At 42.8% G+C, this 17,297-nt stretch overlaps 1 protein-coding gene across 1 annotated transcript in view; it reads left to right on the top strand.

Annotated features, from left to right (window-relative positions):
* ndufb9 (NADH:ubiquinone oxidoreductase subunit B9) overlaps window positions 1-14,236 on the top strand; it is an 81,319-nt gene extending 67,083 nt beyond the window's left edge. Inside the window, exons 3-4 of the mRNA XM_059971006.1 lie at window positions 8,246-8,359; window positions 13,988-14,236. Coding sequence (XP_059826989.1) covers window positions 8,246-8,359; window positions 13,988-14,116 — 243 coding nt within the window. The 3' untranslated portion in view covers window positions 14,117-14,236. The remainder of the gene's footprint in view (window positions 1-8,245; window positions 8,360-13,987) is intronic.
* Window positions 14,237-17,297: the final 3,061 nt, after the last annotated feature.

Genomic DNA, 17,297 nt, shown 5'->3' with positions numbered 1-17,297 from the left:
CCTTGTTCCTCCATCACCTGGATCAACACGTTGATGTCATGTGGAGGCTTATATGCTTCAAGGACTCCATTAGGTGATGCCAACTCAGGGCCACCCATGTTGGAACAGCTGTGAACGAGATGCAGATGAGGATTGATCCAGTCCTGGCTCCCAAATGGGCAGACTCGTGTCTGTCCCTCCTAGGCCATGCCGTATGAAACAACAACCGCCTTGTTGTCTTTCAAAAGGATGATCAAATTGCTAATGCAATCTTTCCTAAGTCTTTGCTCTAAACTTTGGGTCTTCAGCTTCTGTGGAATCCATAATGAATACCTTGTTCATTTTATCTATTAATAACACTAATCTAGTAGGTGAACAGATTTGGGAAAATACCCCATTTCCTTTTCAGAGATTGGATCTACTCTTACCTCCTTCCATTTGAAGAGTTGAGAATTCTAACAGCTGTTAAATATGACAGCATGTGGTTGCTTTAATTTCTGTTTTCGTCTCCATAAGACCTTAAGATAGGGACAGGATTAGGCCATTAGGCCTAGAGTCTGCTTCACCATTTCATCATGGCTGATCCATTTTTCCTCTCAGCCCCAATCTCCTGCCTTGTCCCTTCATGCCCAGACCAATGAACAATATATCAATCTGTGCCTTAAATATACATACAGATCTGGCCTCCGCAGTTGCCTGTGGCAACGAGTTTCACAGATTCACCACTCAGTGGTTAAAGAAATTCTTCCCCATCTCTATTCTGCAATACATCTATTCTAGAAGCATAGAAAACCTACAGCATAGTGCAGGCCCTTTGGCCCACGGTGCTGTGCCGAACATGTACTGACTTTAGAAATTATCTCGGGTTACCCATAGCCCTCTATGCCTTGGAAAAAGCCTCCGGCTATACACACGATCATTGCCTCTTATACACCTTTATCAAGTCACCTCTCATCCTCCACTGCTACAAGGAGAAAAGGCCGAGTTCACTCAACGTGTTCTCATAAGTCATGCTCTCCAATCCAGGCAACATACTTGTACATCTCCTCTGCATCCTTTCTGTGGTTTCCACATCCTTCCAGTAGTCAGGTGACCAGAACTGAGTGCACTACTCCCAAGTGGGGTCTGACCAGGGTCCTATCTAGCTGTAACATTACCTCTCAGCTCTTAAACTCAGCCCCATTTTTGATGAAGGCCAACACACTGTATGCCTTTCTTAACCACAGAGTCAACCTGCTTAGCAGTTTTGATTGCTGTATGGACTCAGACTCCAAGATCCCTCTGATTCTCCACACTGCCAAGAGTCTTACCATTAATACTATATTCTGCCATCATATTTGACCTACCAAAATGAACCACCTCACACTTATCTGGGTTGAACTCCATCTGCCACTTCTCAGCCCAGTTTTGCATCCTATTGTGTCCCGCTGTAACCTCTGACAGCCCTCCACACTATCCACAACACCCCGAACTTCTGTGTCATTAGCAAATGTACTAACTCATCTCTCCACTTCCTCATCCAGGTCATTTATAAAAATTGCAAAGAGAAGAGGTCCCAGATCAGATCCCCGAGTCACACCACTGGTCACCAACCGCCATGCAGAATATTACCAGTCTACAACCACTCTTTGCCTTCTGTGGGCCAGCCAATTCTGGATCCACAAAACAAGGTCCACTTGGATCCCATATCTCCTTTTTAAATAAGCCTTACATGGGGTACCTTATCAAATGCTTGCTGAAATCTATATACACTACATCTACAGCTCTACCATCATCAATGTATTTAGCTACATCCTCAAAACATTCAAACATTGACAAAGCCACGCTGACTATTCCTAATCATATGCTTCTCCAAATGTTCATAAATCCTGACTCTCAGGATCTTCTCCATCAATTTACCAACCACTGATGTAAGACTCACTGGTCTACAATTTCCTAGATATCTCTACTTCCTTTCTTGAATAAGGGAACAACATCCGCAACCCTCCAATCCTCCGGAACCTCTCCCATCCCCATTGATGATGTAAAAATCGTTGTGAGAGGCTCAGCAATCTCCTCCCTTGCCTCCCACAGTAGCCTGGGGTACATTTCATCCGGTCCCGGAGACTTAACCAACTTATAACCATATAACAATTATAGCATGGAAACAGGCCATCTTGGCCCTTCTAGTCCATGCCGAATGCTTACTTTTACCTCATCCCACTCAGCCCATAACCCTCCAGTCCTTTCCTGTCCATATACCTATCCAATTTTACTTCAAATGACAATACCAAACCTGCCTCTAACACTTCTACTAGAGGCTCGTTCCACACAGCTACCACTTTCTGAGTAAAGAACTTACCCCTCGTGTTACCCCTAAACTTTTGCCCCCAATTCTCAACTCGTCCTCTTGTTTGAATCTCCAGTACTCTCAATGGAAAAAGCCTATCCACGTCAACTCTATCTATCCCCCTCATAATTTTAAATACCTCTATCAAGTCCCCCCTCAACCTTCTACGCTCCAAAGAATAAAGACCTAACTTGTTCAACCTTTCTCTGTAATTTAGGTGCTGAAACCCAGGTAACATTCTAGTAAATCTTCTCTGTACTCTCTCTATTTTGTTGACATCTTTGCTGTAATTCGGTGATCAGGACTGGACACAGACCTCCAAATTTGGCCTTACCAATGCCTTGTATAATTTTAGCATTATATCCCAATTCCTATACTCAATGCTCTGATTTATAAAAGCTAGCATACCAAAAACTTTCTTCACCACCCTATCCACATGAGATTCCACCTTCAGGGAACTATGCACCATTATTCCTAGATCACCCTGCTCTACTGCATTCCTCAATGCCCTACCATTTACCATGTATGTCCTATTTTGATTATTCCTACCAAAATGTAGCACCTCACACTTAACAGCATTAAACTCCATCTGCCATCTTTCAACCCACTCTTCTAACTGGCCTAAATCTCTCTGCAAGCTTTGAAAACCTACTTCATTATCCACAATGCCACCTATCTGCATACTTACTAGTCCAATTTACTACCCCATCATCCAGATCATTAATGTATATGACAAACAACACTGGACCCTGAGGCACACCACTAATCACTGACCTCCAACCTGACAAACAGTTATCCACCACTACTCTCTGGCATCTCCCATCCAGCCACTGTTGAATCCATTTTACTGCTTCAATATTAATACCCAACAATTGAACGATACCTTCCTAACTAACCTTCCGTGCGGAACCTTGTCAGAGGCCTTACTGAAGTCAATATAGACAACATCCACTGCTTTACCCTCGTCAACTTTCCTCGTAACCTCTTCAAAAAATTCAATGATTTATCAAACAGACCTTCCACGCACAAATCCATGTTGACTTTTCCTAATCAGACCCTGTCTATCCAGGTAATTATGTATACCATCTCTAAGAGTACTTTCCATTAATTTCCCCTGCTATTTCTACACTAACTTCCCTCGAGGTCCTAGGGAATATCCTGTCTGGGCCCGGAGATTTATCCACTTTTATATTCCTTAAAAGCGCCAGTACTTCCTCCTCTTTAATCATCAAAGTTTCCATAACTTCCCTACTTGTTTCCCTTACCTTACACAATTCAATACCCTTCTCCTTAGCTAATACCGAAGAAAAGAAATTGTTCAAAATCTCCCCCATCTCTTTTGGCTCCACACATAGCTGTCCACTCTCATTCTCTAAGGGACCAATTTTATCCCTCACTATCCTTTTGCTATTAATTTAACTATAGAAACCCTTTGGATTTATTTTCACCTTACTTGCCAAAGCAACCTCGTATCTTCTTTTAGCTTTTCTAATTTCTTTCTTAAGATTCTTTTACATACTTTATATTCCTCGAGCACCTCATTTACTCCATGCTGCCTAAATTTATTCTAGATATCTCTTCTTCCGAACCAAGTTTCCAATATCCCTTCATGGCTCTCTTGAACTTTTAACCTTTCCTTTCAACCTAACAGGAACAGAAAGATTCTGTACCCTCAAAATTTTACCTTTAAATAACCTCCATTTCTCTATTACATCCTTTCCATAAAACAAATTGTCCCAATCCACTCCTTCTAAATCCTTCTGCATCTATTCAAAGTTGGCCTTTCTCCAATCAAAAATCTCAACCCTGGGTCCAGTCCTATCCTCCTCCATAATTGTATTGAAACTAATGGCATTGTGATCAGTGGAACCAAAGTGCTCCCCAACACATACCTCTGCCACCTGACCTATCTCATTCCCTAACAGGAGATCCATCACTGCCTCTTCTCTATTGGCACCTCTATGTATTGCTGCAAAAAACTATCCTGCACACATTTTACAAACTTCAAACCATCCATCCCTTTTACAGAATGGGCTTTCCAGTCTATGTGTGGATAATTAAAATCTCCCACAATCACAACCCTGTGCATACTACAAATATTTGCTATCTCCTTACAAATTTGCTCCTCCAATTCTCACTCCCCTTTAGGTGGTCTTAGAACCACCCTATACACCCGTATTATCCACCCCTATATGTGTTAATACACCTTTCTCATTCCTCAATTCCACCCAAATAGTCTCCCTAGACAAGTCCTCTAATCTATCCTGACAGAGCACCACTGTAATGTTTTCTCTGACAAACAAAGCAACACCTCCCCCTCTTGTCCCTCCGATTCTATCACACCTGTAGCAACAAAATCCAGGAATATTTAGTTGCTAATCACACACCTCCTGTAACCCATGTTTCACAAATAGCTACATCATCAGATTTCCAGGTATCAATCCATGCTCTAAGCTTATCCACCTTTCTTACAATGCTCCTAGCATTAAAATAAATGCCTTTAAGAAATTCTCAACCTCTTCCTCTCTGTTTATCTCTAACAGTGCAAACAACTTTACTATCTTCTTTTTAATCATCCTCGGATACATCTGTTCCTACACTTTGGTTCCCCTCCCCCCTTGTATCTAGTTTAAATGCACTGGAGCTTCTCTAGCAAACCTGCCTGAAAGAATATTTATCCCCATCCAGTTGAGATGTAAACTGTCCGGCCGGAACAGGTCCCACCTTCCCTGGAAAACTGCCCAATTATCTATAAATCTGAAGCCCTCTCTCCTGCACTATGTCTTCAGCCACGTGTTGATCTGCGCTATCTTATTATTTCTAAACCCACCTGTACGTGGCACTGGTAGCAATCCTGAGATTGCTATCCTGGAGGTCCTGTCCTTTAACGGCGCCTACCTCCCTAAACTCACCTTTCAGGACCTCCTCCTCCTTCCTACCCACGTCATTGGTCCCCACATGAACCACAACATCCAGCTGCTTAGGCAACAGACCATCTGGGATTCTCGATCTCTTCCACAGCACCTCCTATCTGTCCCCCTAATTGTCGAATCCCCTATCACTACTGCTTTCCTCTTTTCCCTCCTTTCATTCCATTCTCGATGCCAGAGACGCAACTGCTGCAACTCGTTCCTGGTAGGTCGTCCCCACCAACTGTATCCAAAACGGTATACTTATTGTTGATGGGAACGGCCACATGGGTGCTCTGCTTCCCTTCCCTCTCCTGACAGTCACCCAGTTACCTGTCTCCTGACTCTTGGGGGGTGACTATCTCCCTGTAACTCCCGTTTATTTCTGCCTCTGCCTCCTGAATGATCCAAAGTTCATCCAGCTCCAGTTCCCTAACACGGTTTGTCAGGAGCTGGAGCTGGATGCACCTTTTGCAGGTGTAGTCATCAGGGACAGCTGTGCTCACCCTGACTTCCGACATACTGCAAACGGAGCACTCAACTGCTCTAACTGCTGCCTCCATTACCTACTCCTAAACTAATTAGATTAATTAAAGGAGCTTACCCGGCCTTGCCTCACTTGGAGTGAAGCTAGTCCTCAGCCTCTGCTCACTTTTTAAAATTCTCCCGCTGATCTCAGAGGCCGACTTTCACGTGCTTGTGCAGTCGTGCCCCATTCAAACCCCGCCTCTGCCTGTTCTTGCTGAAGCCTGTTGAGGCAAAGCCGTCTCACTCTACCTCAATCCACTCCAATGATAGCCCCTACGATGATGGCAGCTGTATATGGTGGTCTTCTTTTTAAACCTTTGGCCTGCTACGCGTCACGCGCCTGTGCAGTCTAGCCTCTTTCCCCGATCAGTTTAAAAAAAAACGGCTTCTCTCTGAGATGCCTTCACTTCTTCCCTCTTTGCCTCTTGCTTCGATTTAAAACTTGATTTAAACTTGATGCTTCTTGCATGAAAATAGACACATCTCAAACCATCGGTCTGAGTGTATCCCTTCTCTATCACCTGCCTATCTTCCCTCTTGCACTGTCTCCAAGCTTTCTCTATTTGTGAGCCAACTGCTACTTCCTTTGTCTCTTCAGTTTGGTTCCCACCCTCCCCAATAGCCTTAGCAAACCTCCCTGCCAGGATATTGGTCCCCCTCGGATTCCAGTGCAACCCGTCCTTTTTGTACAGGTTACAAAAGTGGTCCCAATGTTCCAGAAATCTGAATCCCTGCCCCATGCTACAATCCCTCAGCCACACATTTATTCTCCATCTCTGTCTATTCCTATACTCACTGTCACGTGGCACAGGCCGTAATCCCGAGATTACTACCTTTGAGGTCCTGCTTCTCAACTTCCTTCCTAACTCCCTGTGGTCTGTTTTCAGGACCTCCTCCTTTTTCCTACCTATGTCGTTGGTTCCAATATGTACTACAACTTCAGGCTGTGCACCTTCCCACTTAAGGATATCGTGGACGTGATCAGAAACATCCCGGACCCTGGCACCTGGGAGGCAAACTACCATCTGTGTTTCTTTCCTGCGTCCACTGAATCGCCTGTCTGACTCCCTTACAATAGAGTCCCCTATTCACTGCTACCTTCTTCCTTTCTCTACCCTTCTGAGCCATAGGACTAGCCTCTGTGCCAGAGCTGCCCCAGGTAGGCTGTCTTCTCTCCCCTCCTGCCCCCCTCCCCAAACAGTACTCAAATAGGATTACACACAAAATGCTGTGTTCCACCAGCATTTGTTGTGTGTTGTTGTTTGAATTTCCTGCATCTGCAGATTTCCTCATGTTTGCTCAAATAGGATTGCTTCTTGTTAAGGGGGACAGCCACAAGGGTACTCTATAGTATCTGACTCTTGCCCATCCCTCTCTTGACTTTTACCCACTTATCTGTCTCCTGAGTCCCTGGTGTGACTACTTGCCTGTAGCTCCTCTCTATCAACTCCTCACTTTCCCTGATGAGATGAAGGTCATTGAGCTTCATCTCCAGTTCCCTAGCCCGGTCCCTAAGGAGCTACAGCTCGACACACCTGGCGCAGATGTGGTCATCCGGGAGGCTGGAAGTCTTACGGACTTCCCACATCTGACACCAAGTATAGAACATCGGCCTTTCAGGCATACTTCCTGTTTCTAGTCCTCACAGGTAACTTACCTTATCTCAGCCCATTATCACCAAAGCCCTACCACTCTGCCTCAGATCATTGCATTGATGTCTGCTCTGTTAGGCAGTGTCTCCCTTTTATGTTTGAATCTTCCCTGCTATCTAACTCAATTGGTGCTCTGGTTATAGCTGCTGATAGGCCATGTATAATGGACAAACGCTTTCAAAGCTCTCTTTTTAAATAACCGCTGCTGATCTGTAAGAAATCCTTCTTGGTAAAGCTCTGTTGACACTACGTGCAATTCTGAAACTGTCTTATGGTCTTGGACTTGCTTTCCTCACCACAGACTCGACCTGCAAATTAACCCTTTGGGAGACCTGCCCACACACTCCCAAATCCTTTTGTGCCACCTTTTTATTGCCTGCAAACTTTGGAAGAAGCCATCAATTCCATCATCATTAACATATAAAAAGAATCAGTCCCAACACAGACCCCTGTGGAACACCATTAGTCACCAGCAGTTAGTCAGAAAAGTCTCGGTTTATTCCCACTCTTTGCCTCCTGCCAATATCCTGCCAATATCTTTTCTAATACCATGGGCTTGTAGCTTGTTAAGCAGCCTTGTGTATGCTGGCACCTTGTTAAAAGCCTTCTGAAAATCCAAATACACATCATTAATTGATTCGTTGTCTATCCTGCTTATTATTTCTTCAAAGAATTCCAACAAATAAGAGAGCGTGTAGCTGCTTTAATTCCTGTTTCTGCCTCGAGGCCATCAGCTGGGTATCATGTAGGCCAGAGTCCTGTTTCAGTTACTTGCTCATCCATTTTACGGGTAACAACGCAATTCTCTGTTGATCTGAGTTTATTTAATGTTTCCTATTTTTTGATAGACACCAGAATTCTATCTAGATCACTGGCATCCATCTGAGAAGGCTATATACCCAGATTACTTTGCCAAACGAGAACAATGGAAGCAGCTGCGTCTCATGAGTTGGGATAAAGAGGTGGGTGTAATGTTTGATATGTTGCATTTACCCACAGAGGTTTCAGCATGGAAAGAAGCTCATTCAGCCCATCAAGAATCTTTGGATCAATACAAATTGTAGGTTTTATTCACACTGATCATTGTGCAGATAATGCTAATCAGAGTACATACATGTCACCATTTACAACCCTGAAGTTCTTTCTCTGTGGGCATACTTGGCAAAACTATAGAACAGTAACAAAACAGGATCTGGAAACTGTAAACATAAACTATACAAACTATAAATGCAGATAATAAATAAATAGCAATAAATAACGAGCATGACATAACAAAATAAGAGTTCTTAAATGAGTCTTGTTATCCCATTTGTTCAAGAGCCTGATGGTTGAGGGGTAATAACTGTTCTTGAACCTGGTGGTGCGAGTCCTGAGGCTCTTGTACCTTCTACCTGATGGCAACATTGAGAAGAGGGCATTGACTGGGTGGTGAGGATCTTTGATGATGGATGCTGCTTTTCTACGGCAATGTTTCATTTAGATGTGCTCAGTGGCTGGGAAGATTTTACCCATGATGTACTGGGTCAAATCCTTTTGTAGGATTTTCTGCACAAAAGCTATGGTGTTCCCATACCAGGCAGTTTTGCAGCCAGTAAGCACACTTTCCACCTTGAAGTTCCCTCCAAGGTGTGCGTATGTGCACAAAGGAATTTAAACTGCACATCAAACCTCATTGGCATGTTAAGTGTATTTCACGGTTGTACACAATCACATTTCCTTTTCCGGTTTCTGATGCAGACAGTGATGATTTGTCTCCAGATTTTAGAACTGGCTTATTTATATTGTTTTTATTGAAGAAACTATTGATTACCAAAGAAGCAAAATGTGTGAAGCACAAAAGAACTGCGAGTTCGCTTAAAGTGGACTGGCTTAATGAAAAAGTAGAAACTGCCACACCGAAAGCTCATGAGGTCAGGAATGTGCAGCTACAAGAAATATTGTAGCTAGTGTTAACTGTGTGTATTGTCATGATGCAAAAATTGCTGGAGAATTTGCAAGTGGGAAGAAGTGGAGTGATGATTGGAAATTTGACTTTGTGTAAAATTAAAATTGTGCACATTGTTGTCACTGGGCACAAAATTGCACAGCACAAATTTTTGCTTACACTGGTCATTACAAATTACAAATTCTCTATGGGAACATTGATGCTAATCGAGTTTTTCATAAAACTCTGCCTGCCTCTCCATCTAAAATTCAGATCTTGTAAGCTGCTTGGCTGATCTTTGTCCCAAATACAGAGTTCCACAGTCACTCAATGAATCTTTGCAGGATCTTTACTTCATGTCAATTAACGAGAGTTTGGTCTGCTCTTTGGGGGTGGATGGGTGCAGGAAGAGGAAAAACACAGGAGACCATAAGTTATAGGAGCAGGAGTAGGCTATTTGGTCTATCGTGTCTGCTGCATCATTCAGTCATGGGCTGATCCAATTCTTCCAGTCATCCCACTGCCCTGCCTTTTCCCAATACCTTCTGATGCCCTGACTAATCAAGAACCTATGTATCTCTGCCTTAAATACACCCAGTGACTTGGCCTCCACAGCCACTTGTGGCAACAAATTCCACAGATTTACCACCCTCTGACTAAAGTAATTTCTCCGCATCTCTGTTCTAAATGGATGTCATTCAATCCTGAACTCTTGCCCCAGACTCCCCTGCCATGGGAAATAACTTTGCCATTTGGCCTTTTAACATTTGGAATGATTCTATGAGGATCCCCCCCTCATTCTCCTGAACTTCAGGGAATACAGCCCAAGAGCTGCCAGACGTTCCTCATACGATAACCCTTTCATTCCTGGAATCATTCTTGTGAATCTTCTCTGAACCCTCTCCAACATCAGTATATCCTTTCTAAAATAATGAACCCAAAGCTGCATACAATACTCTTAAGTTTGGTCTCACGGGTGCCTTATCGAGCCTCAACATCACATCCTTGCTCTTATATTCTACATCTCTAGAAGTGAATGCCAACATTGCACTTCTTCACCTGGACTCCCGACTCAACCTGGAGGTTAACCTTTAGGGTATAGAAACATAGAAAACCTATAGCACAATACAGTGCCTTCGACCCACAATGCTGTGTCGAACATTTACATACTTTAGAAATTACCTAGGGGTACCCATAGTCTTCTATTTTTCTAAGTTCCACGTACCTATCCAGGAGTCTCTTGCCCTACCATATCTGCCTCCACCGTCATGGCCAGCAGACCATTCCATGCACTCACCACTATCTGCGTTTTAAAAAAAAAAACACTTACCCCTGACATCTCCTCTGTACCTACTAACAAGCACTGTAAAACTGTGCTCTCTAATGTTAGCCATTTCAGTCTTGGGGAAAATGTCTCTGACTATCCACACAATCAATGCCTGTTATAAACCTCTATCAGGTAACCTCTCATCCTCCACCGCTCGAAGGAGAAAAGGCTGAGTTCACTCTATTCTCATAAGGCGTGCTCCCCAATCCAGACAACATCCTTGTAAATCTCCTCTGAACCCTTTTCTATAGTTTCCACATCGTTCCTGGAGTCAGGTGACCAGAACTGAGTACAGTACTCCTAAGTGCAGGCTGAACAGGGTCCTAAGAGGTAACATTACCTCTTAAACCCAATTCCATGGTTAACGAAGGCCAATGCACCGTTTTTCTTCTTAACCACAGAGTCAACCTGCACACCAGTTTTGAGTGTCCTATGGACTCGGACCCCAAGAACCCTCTGATTCAACACACAGCCAAGCTTCTTGCCATTAGTATTCTGCCATCATATTTGACCAACCAAAATGAACCACCTCATATTTATCTGGGTTGAACTCCATCTGCCACTCCTAAGCCCAGCTTTGCATCCTATCGATGTCCTGCTGTAGCCTCTGACAGCCCTCCACACTATCCACAACACCCACAACCTTTGTTTAATTAGCAAATTTACTAACCCATCCTTCCGCTTTTCATCCAGATAATTTATAAAATTGACGAAGAGAAGGGGTCCCAGTACAGATCCCTGAGGCACACCACTGATCATCGACCTCCATGTATGACCTGTCTACAACCACTGTTTGCCTTCTGTGGGCAAGTCAATTCTGGATCCACAAAGCAAGTTCCTTTGCATCTCTGCATTTTGAATTCTCTCCCCATCTAAGTAATAGTCTGTCCGTTTATTACTAACACCAAAGTGCTTGACAGTAAACTTTACATTATATTTCATTTGCCACTTCTTTGCCCATTCCCCTAAACTATCTAAGTCTCTTTGCAGGCTCCCTGTTTCCTCAACACTACTTGGTCCTCCACCTGTCTTTGTATCATTAGCAAATTTAGCCACAGGTCCATTAATCCCATACTCTTAAATCATTGGCATACATCGTAAAAAGCAGCAGTCCCAACACTAACCCCTGTGGAACTCCACTGGTATCCAGCAGCCATCCGGAATAGGATCTCTTTATTCCCACTCTGTTTTCTGCCAATCAGCCAATGCTTCACCCATGCTAGTAACTTACGTATAATTCCATGGGCTCTTATCTTGCTAAGCAGTCTCATATGTGGCACCTTGTCAAAGGCCTTCTGAAAATACAAGTGTATCATATCTACCACATCTTCTTTGTCTACCCTGTTTGTAATCTCCTCAAAAAATTGCAGTTGTTTCGTCAGGCAGGATTTTCCTTTCATCTCATGTGCCTTTGTAATTTCATCCCTAACAATCAATTCCAACAACTTTCCAACCACTGATGTCAGGCTAACAGGTCTATACAGTCGGCCATCCTTATCCATGGATTCCGCATGCACAGATTCAACCAACCGCGGATTGGGAAAACCAGGAAGTTCTCTCTCCGGCACTCGTTGTTTAAGCATGTACAGACTATTTTTTCTTGTCATTATTCCCCAAGCAATACAGTATAACAACTGTTTACACAATTTACATTGTATTAGGTATTATAAGTAATCTAGAGATTAATTAAAAGTACAGGCAGTCCCCGGGTTATGAATGAGTTCTATTCCTGAGTCCGTCTTTAAGTCAGATTTGAAGTCGGTGTCAGTAAAATGTTTTTCTTAGTATATAGTATATATTTTATCCTTCTATGCATATAAAACTTAAACATACTTATTTCAATAATTAAACCACTGCTTTGCTTAGTAATAATTGTAGCTTTCATCGGGGCAGGGCCTTTCACATGCTCCATTAAAATTGTTCTGATCGCTTTATTACTTCCACTTTATTTTCAACTGTGATCGTGATTATTCTTGTGAACAGAAACATTGCGGATTCAGAGCTGCGCCAGGTCCTAATGTTCACTGCACTGAGACATGTTAAATAAAGTCTAGGGTTTCACTGGGTCTTAAAGACCACTACACTGAGACAGGTTAAATAAGGGACTGAGCATCTGCGTTTTTTGGTATCAGTGGGGGGGTCCCAAAACCAATCCCCTGCGGATAAGGAGGGCCAACTGTAGTTTCCTTTCTGCTGCCTCCCTCTCTTCTTAAATAGTGCGGTAATATTTGCAATTTTCCAGTCATCTGGTACGATGCTGATACATCTGGCAGTTTTTTTTATTGTGGAACACCGTTAACATTTCACAGTTGTTTCCATTGGATGAATAGGAAATCTGAAATAAGCCACTTAAAAGTAAAATTTAAGCACTTTTTTTCTGGTTTCTGGCAGCAATGACAATTGGATAATTGACTTGCAAGTTTCACCTTATGGTTTGCTGTTGATTTCCTGCATATTATTGGGAGGAGTTGATTTGCTTCTGATTTTTTTTACCATCCACAGCAACTTTCAGAAGATGAGGGCTTGCTGTATCTCTCACTAAATGTACTTTTGTGTAATAAAGGGTTGCTCATTGTGTAACAACGGGAACAGCTGTGAAGAAATCCTTGAGTTTGTGAGCGTTTTTATTGGAATAAAATGTGCATGTTTGACACAGGCTCCTGAAATGATACAGGAGAAAGAAGGTAGATTAAATATAATTTCTAGTGATTAGGAAATCTAGTTGTAAGATTAGTAACATTTAGGACAGCAAAACCAAATAACCACCACCTGTGTTGTAACCCTCGAAAAGAAAGTCTTTTGCTATCTCACAAGTATGAAAATATTTTGGAACAGCTGTGTAATATAATATAAGCACTTTGTAACAAAGCATTGTGGCAGTATATTGTTTGAGTAACTATTGACCACATGGAATTGAATAGTTAGGAAGAACGGGTGGAGGATATAGGATAATACTGACTAGTTATCAACTAATATTATTACTTTGATCAGAGGTACATTTACTGTTGAGTGGGCCATTAGTATACACATGTCTTGTAGCGTTGTTGATTGCAGTGGAATTATCTTCCCTTCCATGTCTTTATTGTGGAGTTACTTGGTTGGTGGGGGGAGAGAATATCTGCCTCTTCCCTCTAGCCACTAAAACATTGATCAAGCTGCATGTTTTTATCCAAGGTTTGTTTTGTATTATTGTATTGCATGTCTTGCCAGTGATATTCATAAACATAATGAATGAGCTCTGTGTGGAGAGCAAAGATAGGTGTGTCAGTTGGAATTGTGAAGTTAGTGCAGTATCAGAGGGATTGAAGTAAAGTGTAACGCCTTGTTTCCTTCCTGCAGGTAAAACAGCTGCAAAGTGAAGTGGCCGACAATCCCAAGAGTGAGCTTCTGCCTCCGGCTCGTAAAGAAGGTGACTTGCCTCCACTCTGGTGGAACATTGTCACAAGACCCCGTGAACGGCCAACATAGATGCAAATCAACTGAAGTGGAGAGCTAAAAAAACATCAGTGTTGTCAACAGTAGAGCATTTGACAGTTCATATTTGTTTCAAAACAAACTCAATGAAATTAATAAATATCTAAAATTAAATGTGTGTATTTATGCTGCTGTAAAGCAAACTAAAAAGTTTATATTTGTTTCCTTCCTTTCTATTCTAAATCAGGGATGCTATTGACTGCTTTAAATCAGTAAACCACCTTACTCTTCCAAGTTCCACTAACCAATAGAATAGATCTTCATTGGAGAGGTTGGTAAAGGGAAGAATAGCTGGCTCCTCTGTGAAGTATACTGCTGGATGGAACAAATAAGACAGTTAGTAAAGGAAAGTGAGTGCTGTTTGATGTGGCCCTGCTGAAAACATAGGCTCACAGTCCTAGTTTCTTTCTAACAACTGAATCAAGGTATTATCTGACTTACTCTATCTATATTTAGGGGGTCAGGAGATTCTGTGGACACAGGAAAGAAACACGGATGGTAATTTGCCTCCCAGCTGCCATCTGTCCACGATATCCTGAAGTGGGAAGGTGAACAGCCAGAGGTTGTGGTATATAATGGTACCATCGACAAAGATAGGAAAAGGGAGGAGGTCCTGAAAACAGACTCCAGAGAATTGGGAAGGAAGTTGAGAAGCAGGACCTCAAAGGTAGTAAGTAATCTTAGGATTATTGCCTGTACCAGGAGACAATGAGCTTAGAGTGTGGAATAGTACTTGGAGCTATGATGTTGTGGCCATTACAGAGATTTAGATGGCTCAGGAGCAAGAATGGCTACTTAGAGTGCCAGGCTTCAGATGTTTCAGAAGGGACAGGGAGGGAGGCAAAACAGGTGGGTGCGTGGCAATGCTAATCTGAGATAGTGTCACAGCTGCAGAAAAGGAGGAAGTCATGGAGGGATTGATTGTCTCTGTGGGTGGAAGTTAGGTACAGGAAGGGGTCAATAACACCACTTTTTTTAATAGACCTCCTAATGGTAAAGGGGACATTGAGGAGCAGATAGGGAGACAGGTTCTGGGAAGATGCAATAATAATAGGGTTGTTGTGGTGGGAGATTTTAATTTCCCCAATATTGATTGGCATCTCCCTGGAGCAAGGAATCCTGGATGGAGTTTGTTAGGTGCATTCAGGAAGGTTTCCTTACATAATATGTAAGGAAATCCTTACAAGCCGACAAGAGAAGATGCTGTACTTAATCTGGTATTGGGAAATGAATCCTGTTAGGTGTCAGATCTCTCAGTGGGAGAGTATTTTGGAGATAGTGATCACAATTGTATCTCCTTTACCATAGCATTGGAGAGGGACAGGAACAGACAAGTTCGGAAAGTAAGGGGAAATCAGCAGAAATTTGGAAACTATCAGGCATAAATTGGGAACAGATATTCTCAGGGAACTGTACGGCAGCAATGTGGCAAACGTTCAGGGGATATTTGTGTAGTGCTCTGATGGTGTACAAAATCTAGTCAAGAAAAGCTTATGAAAGGTACAAAAAAAAACTAATGATAGAGATCTAGAAAAATGTGAGGCTAGCAGGTAGGAATTTAAGAATGAAATTAGGAGAGCCAGAAGGGGCCATGAGAAGGCCTTGGTGAGCAGCATTAAGGAAAACTGCAAGGCATTTACAAGTATTTGAAGGGCAAGAGGATAAGACATGAGAGAATAGGACCAATCAAATGTGACAGTGGAAAAGTGTGTATGGAACCGGAGTAGATAGCTGAGATACTTAATGAATACTTTGCTTCGGTATTTACTATGGAAAAGAAAAGGATCTTGGCAATTGTAGGGATGGCTTATGTGGACTGAAAAGCTTGAGCATATAGACATTTAAGAAAGAGGATGTGCTGGAGCCTTTGGAAAGCATCAAGTTGGATAAGTCACTGGGATATACCCCAGGCTACTGTGGGAGGAGATTGCTAAGTCTCTGGTAATGATCTTTGCATCATCAAAGGGGACAGGAGAGGTTCCAGAGAACTGGATGGTTGCGAAGTTGTTCCCTTATTCAAGAAAGGAAGTAGAGATAGCCCAGGAAATTATAGGCCAGTGAGTCTTACTTCAGTGGTTGGTAAGTTGATGGAGAAAATACTGAGAGGCAGGATTTATGAACATTTGGAGAGACATAACATGATTAGGAATAGACAGCATTGCTTTGTTAAAGGCAAGTCATGCCTTATGAGCCTGATTTAATTTTTTGAGCATGTGATTAAACACATTGATGAAGGTAGAGTGTATATGGATTTGATAAAGTATGCCATGCAAGGCTTATTGACAAAGTAAAGAGGCATGGGATCCAAAAGCAAACATGAAATCTGCAGATGCTGGAAATTCAAGCAACACACAAATGCTGGTGGAACGTAGCAGGCCAGGCAGCATCTATAGGGAGAAGCACTGTCGATATTTTGGGCCGAGACCCTTCATCAGGACTAACTGAAAGGGAAGATAGTAAAAGATTTGTAAGTAGGAGGGGGAGGGGAAAATGCAAAATAATAGAAGAACGGAGGGGGTGGGGTGAAGCTGAGAGCTGGAAAGGTGATTGGCAAAAGGGATACAGAGCTGGAGAAGGGAAAGGGTCATGGGACGGGAGGCCTAGAGAGAATGAAAAGGGGAGGGGAACACCAGAGGAAGATGGAGAACAGGCAGAGTGATGGGCAGAAAGAGAAAAAAAGGAGGGGGAGAAAAGCTAAGTATATCAGGGATGGGGTAAGGAGAGGAGGAGGGGCACACTCAGGTTGGAGGAACAACACCTTGTATACCAGCTGGGTAGCCTCCAACCTGATGGCATGAATATTGACTTATCTAACTTCTGTTTATGCCCCTCTTCCCAGCATTTTGTGTGTGTTGATGGGATCCAAAAGGACTTTTTTTGTGGATCCAGAATTGGCTTGCCCACAGAAGGCAAAGAGTAGTTGTATTCTGCATGGAGGTCGGTGATCAGTGGTGTACCTCCGGGATCTACTCTGGGTCTCCTTCTCTTTGTGATTTTTATAAATGACCTGGATGAGGAGTGGAGGGATGGGTTAGTAAATTTGTTGATAGCACAAAGGTTGGGGGTGTTGTGGGTAGTATGAAGGACTGTCAAAGGGTTACAAGACATCAATAGGACGCAAAACTGGACTGTGAAGTGGCAGAGTTCAAACCAGATAAGTGTGAGGTGCTTCATT

This window comes from Hypanus sabinus, chromosome 1, assembly GCF_030144855.1.
Source record: "Hypanus sabinus isolate sHypSab1 chromosome 1, sHypSab1.hap1, whole genome shotgun sequence".
Classification (NCBI taxonomy): Eukaryota; Metazoa; Chordata; class Chondrichthyes; order Myliobatiformes; family Dasyatidae; genus Hypanus; species Hypanus sabinus.
This window is presented reverse-complemented; position numbering and strand designations above follow the sequence as displayed.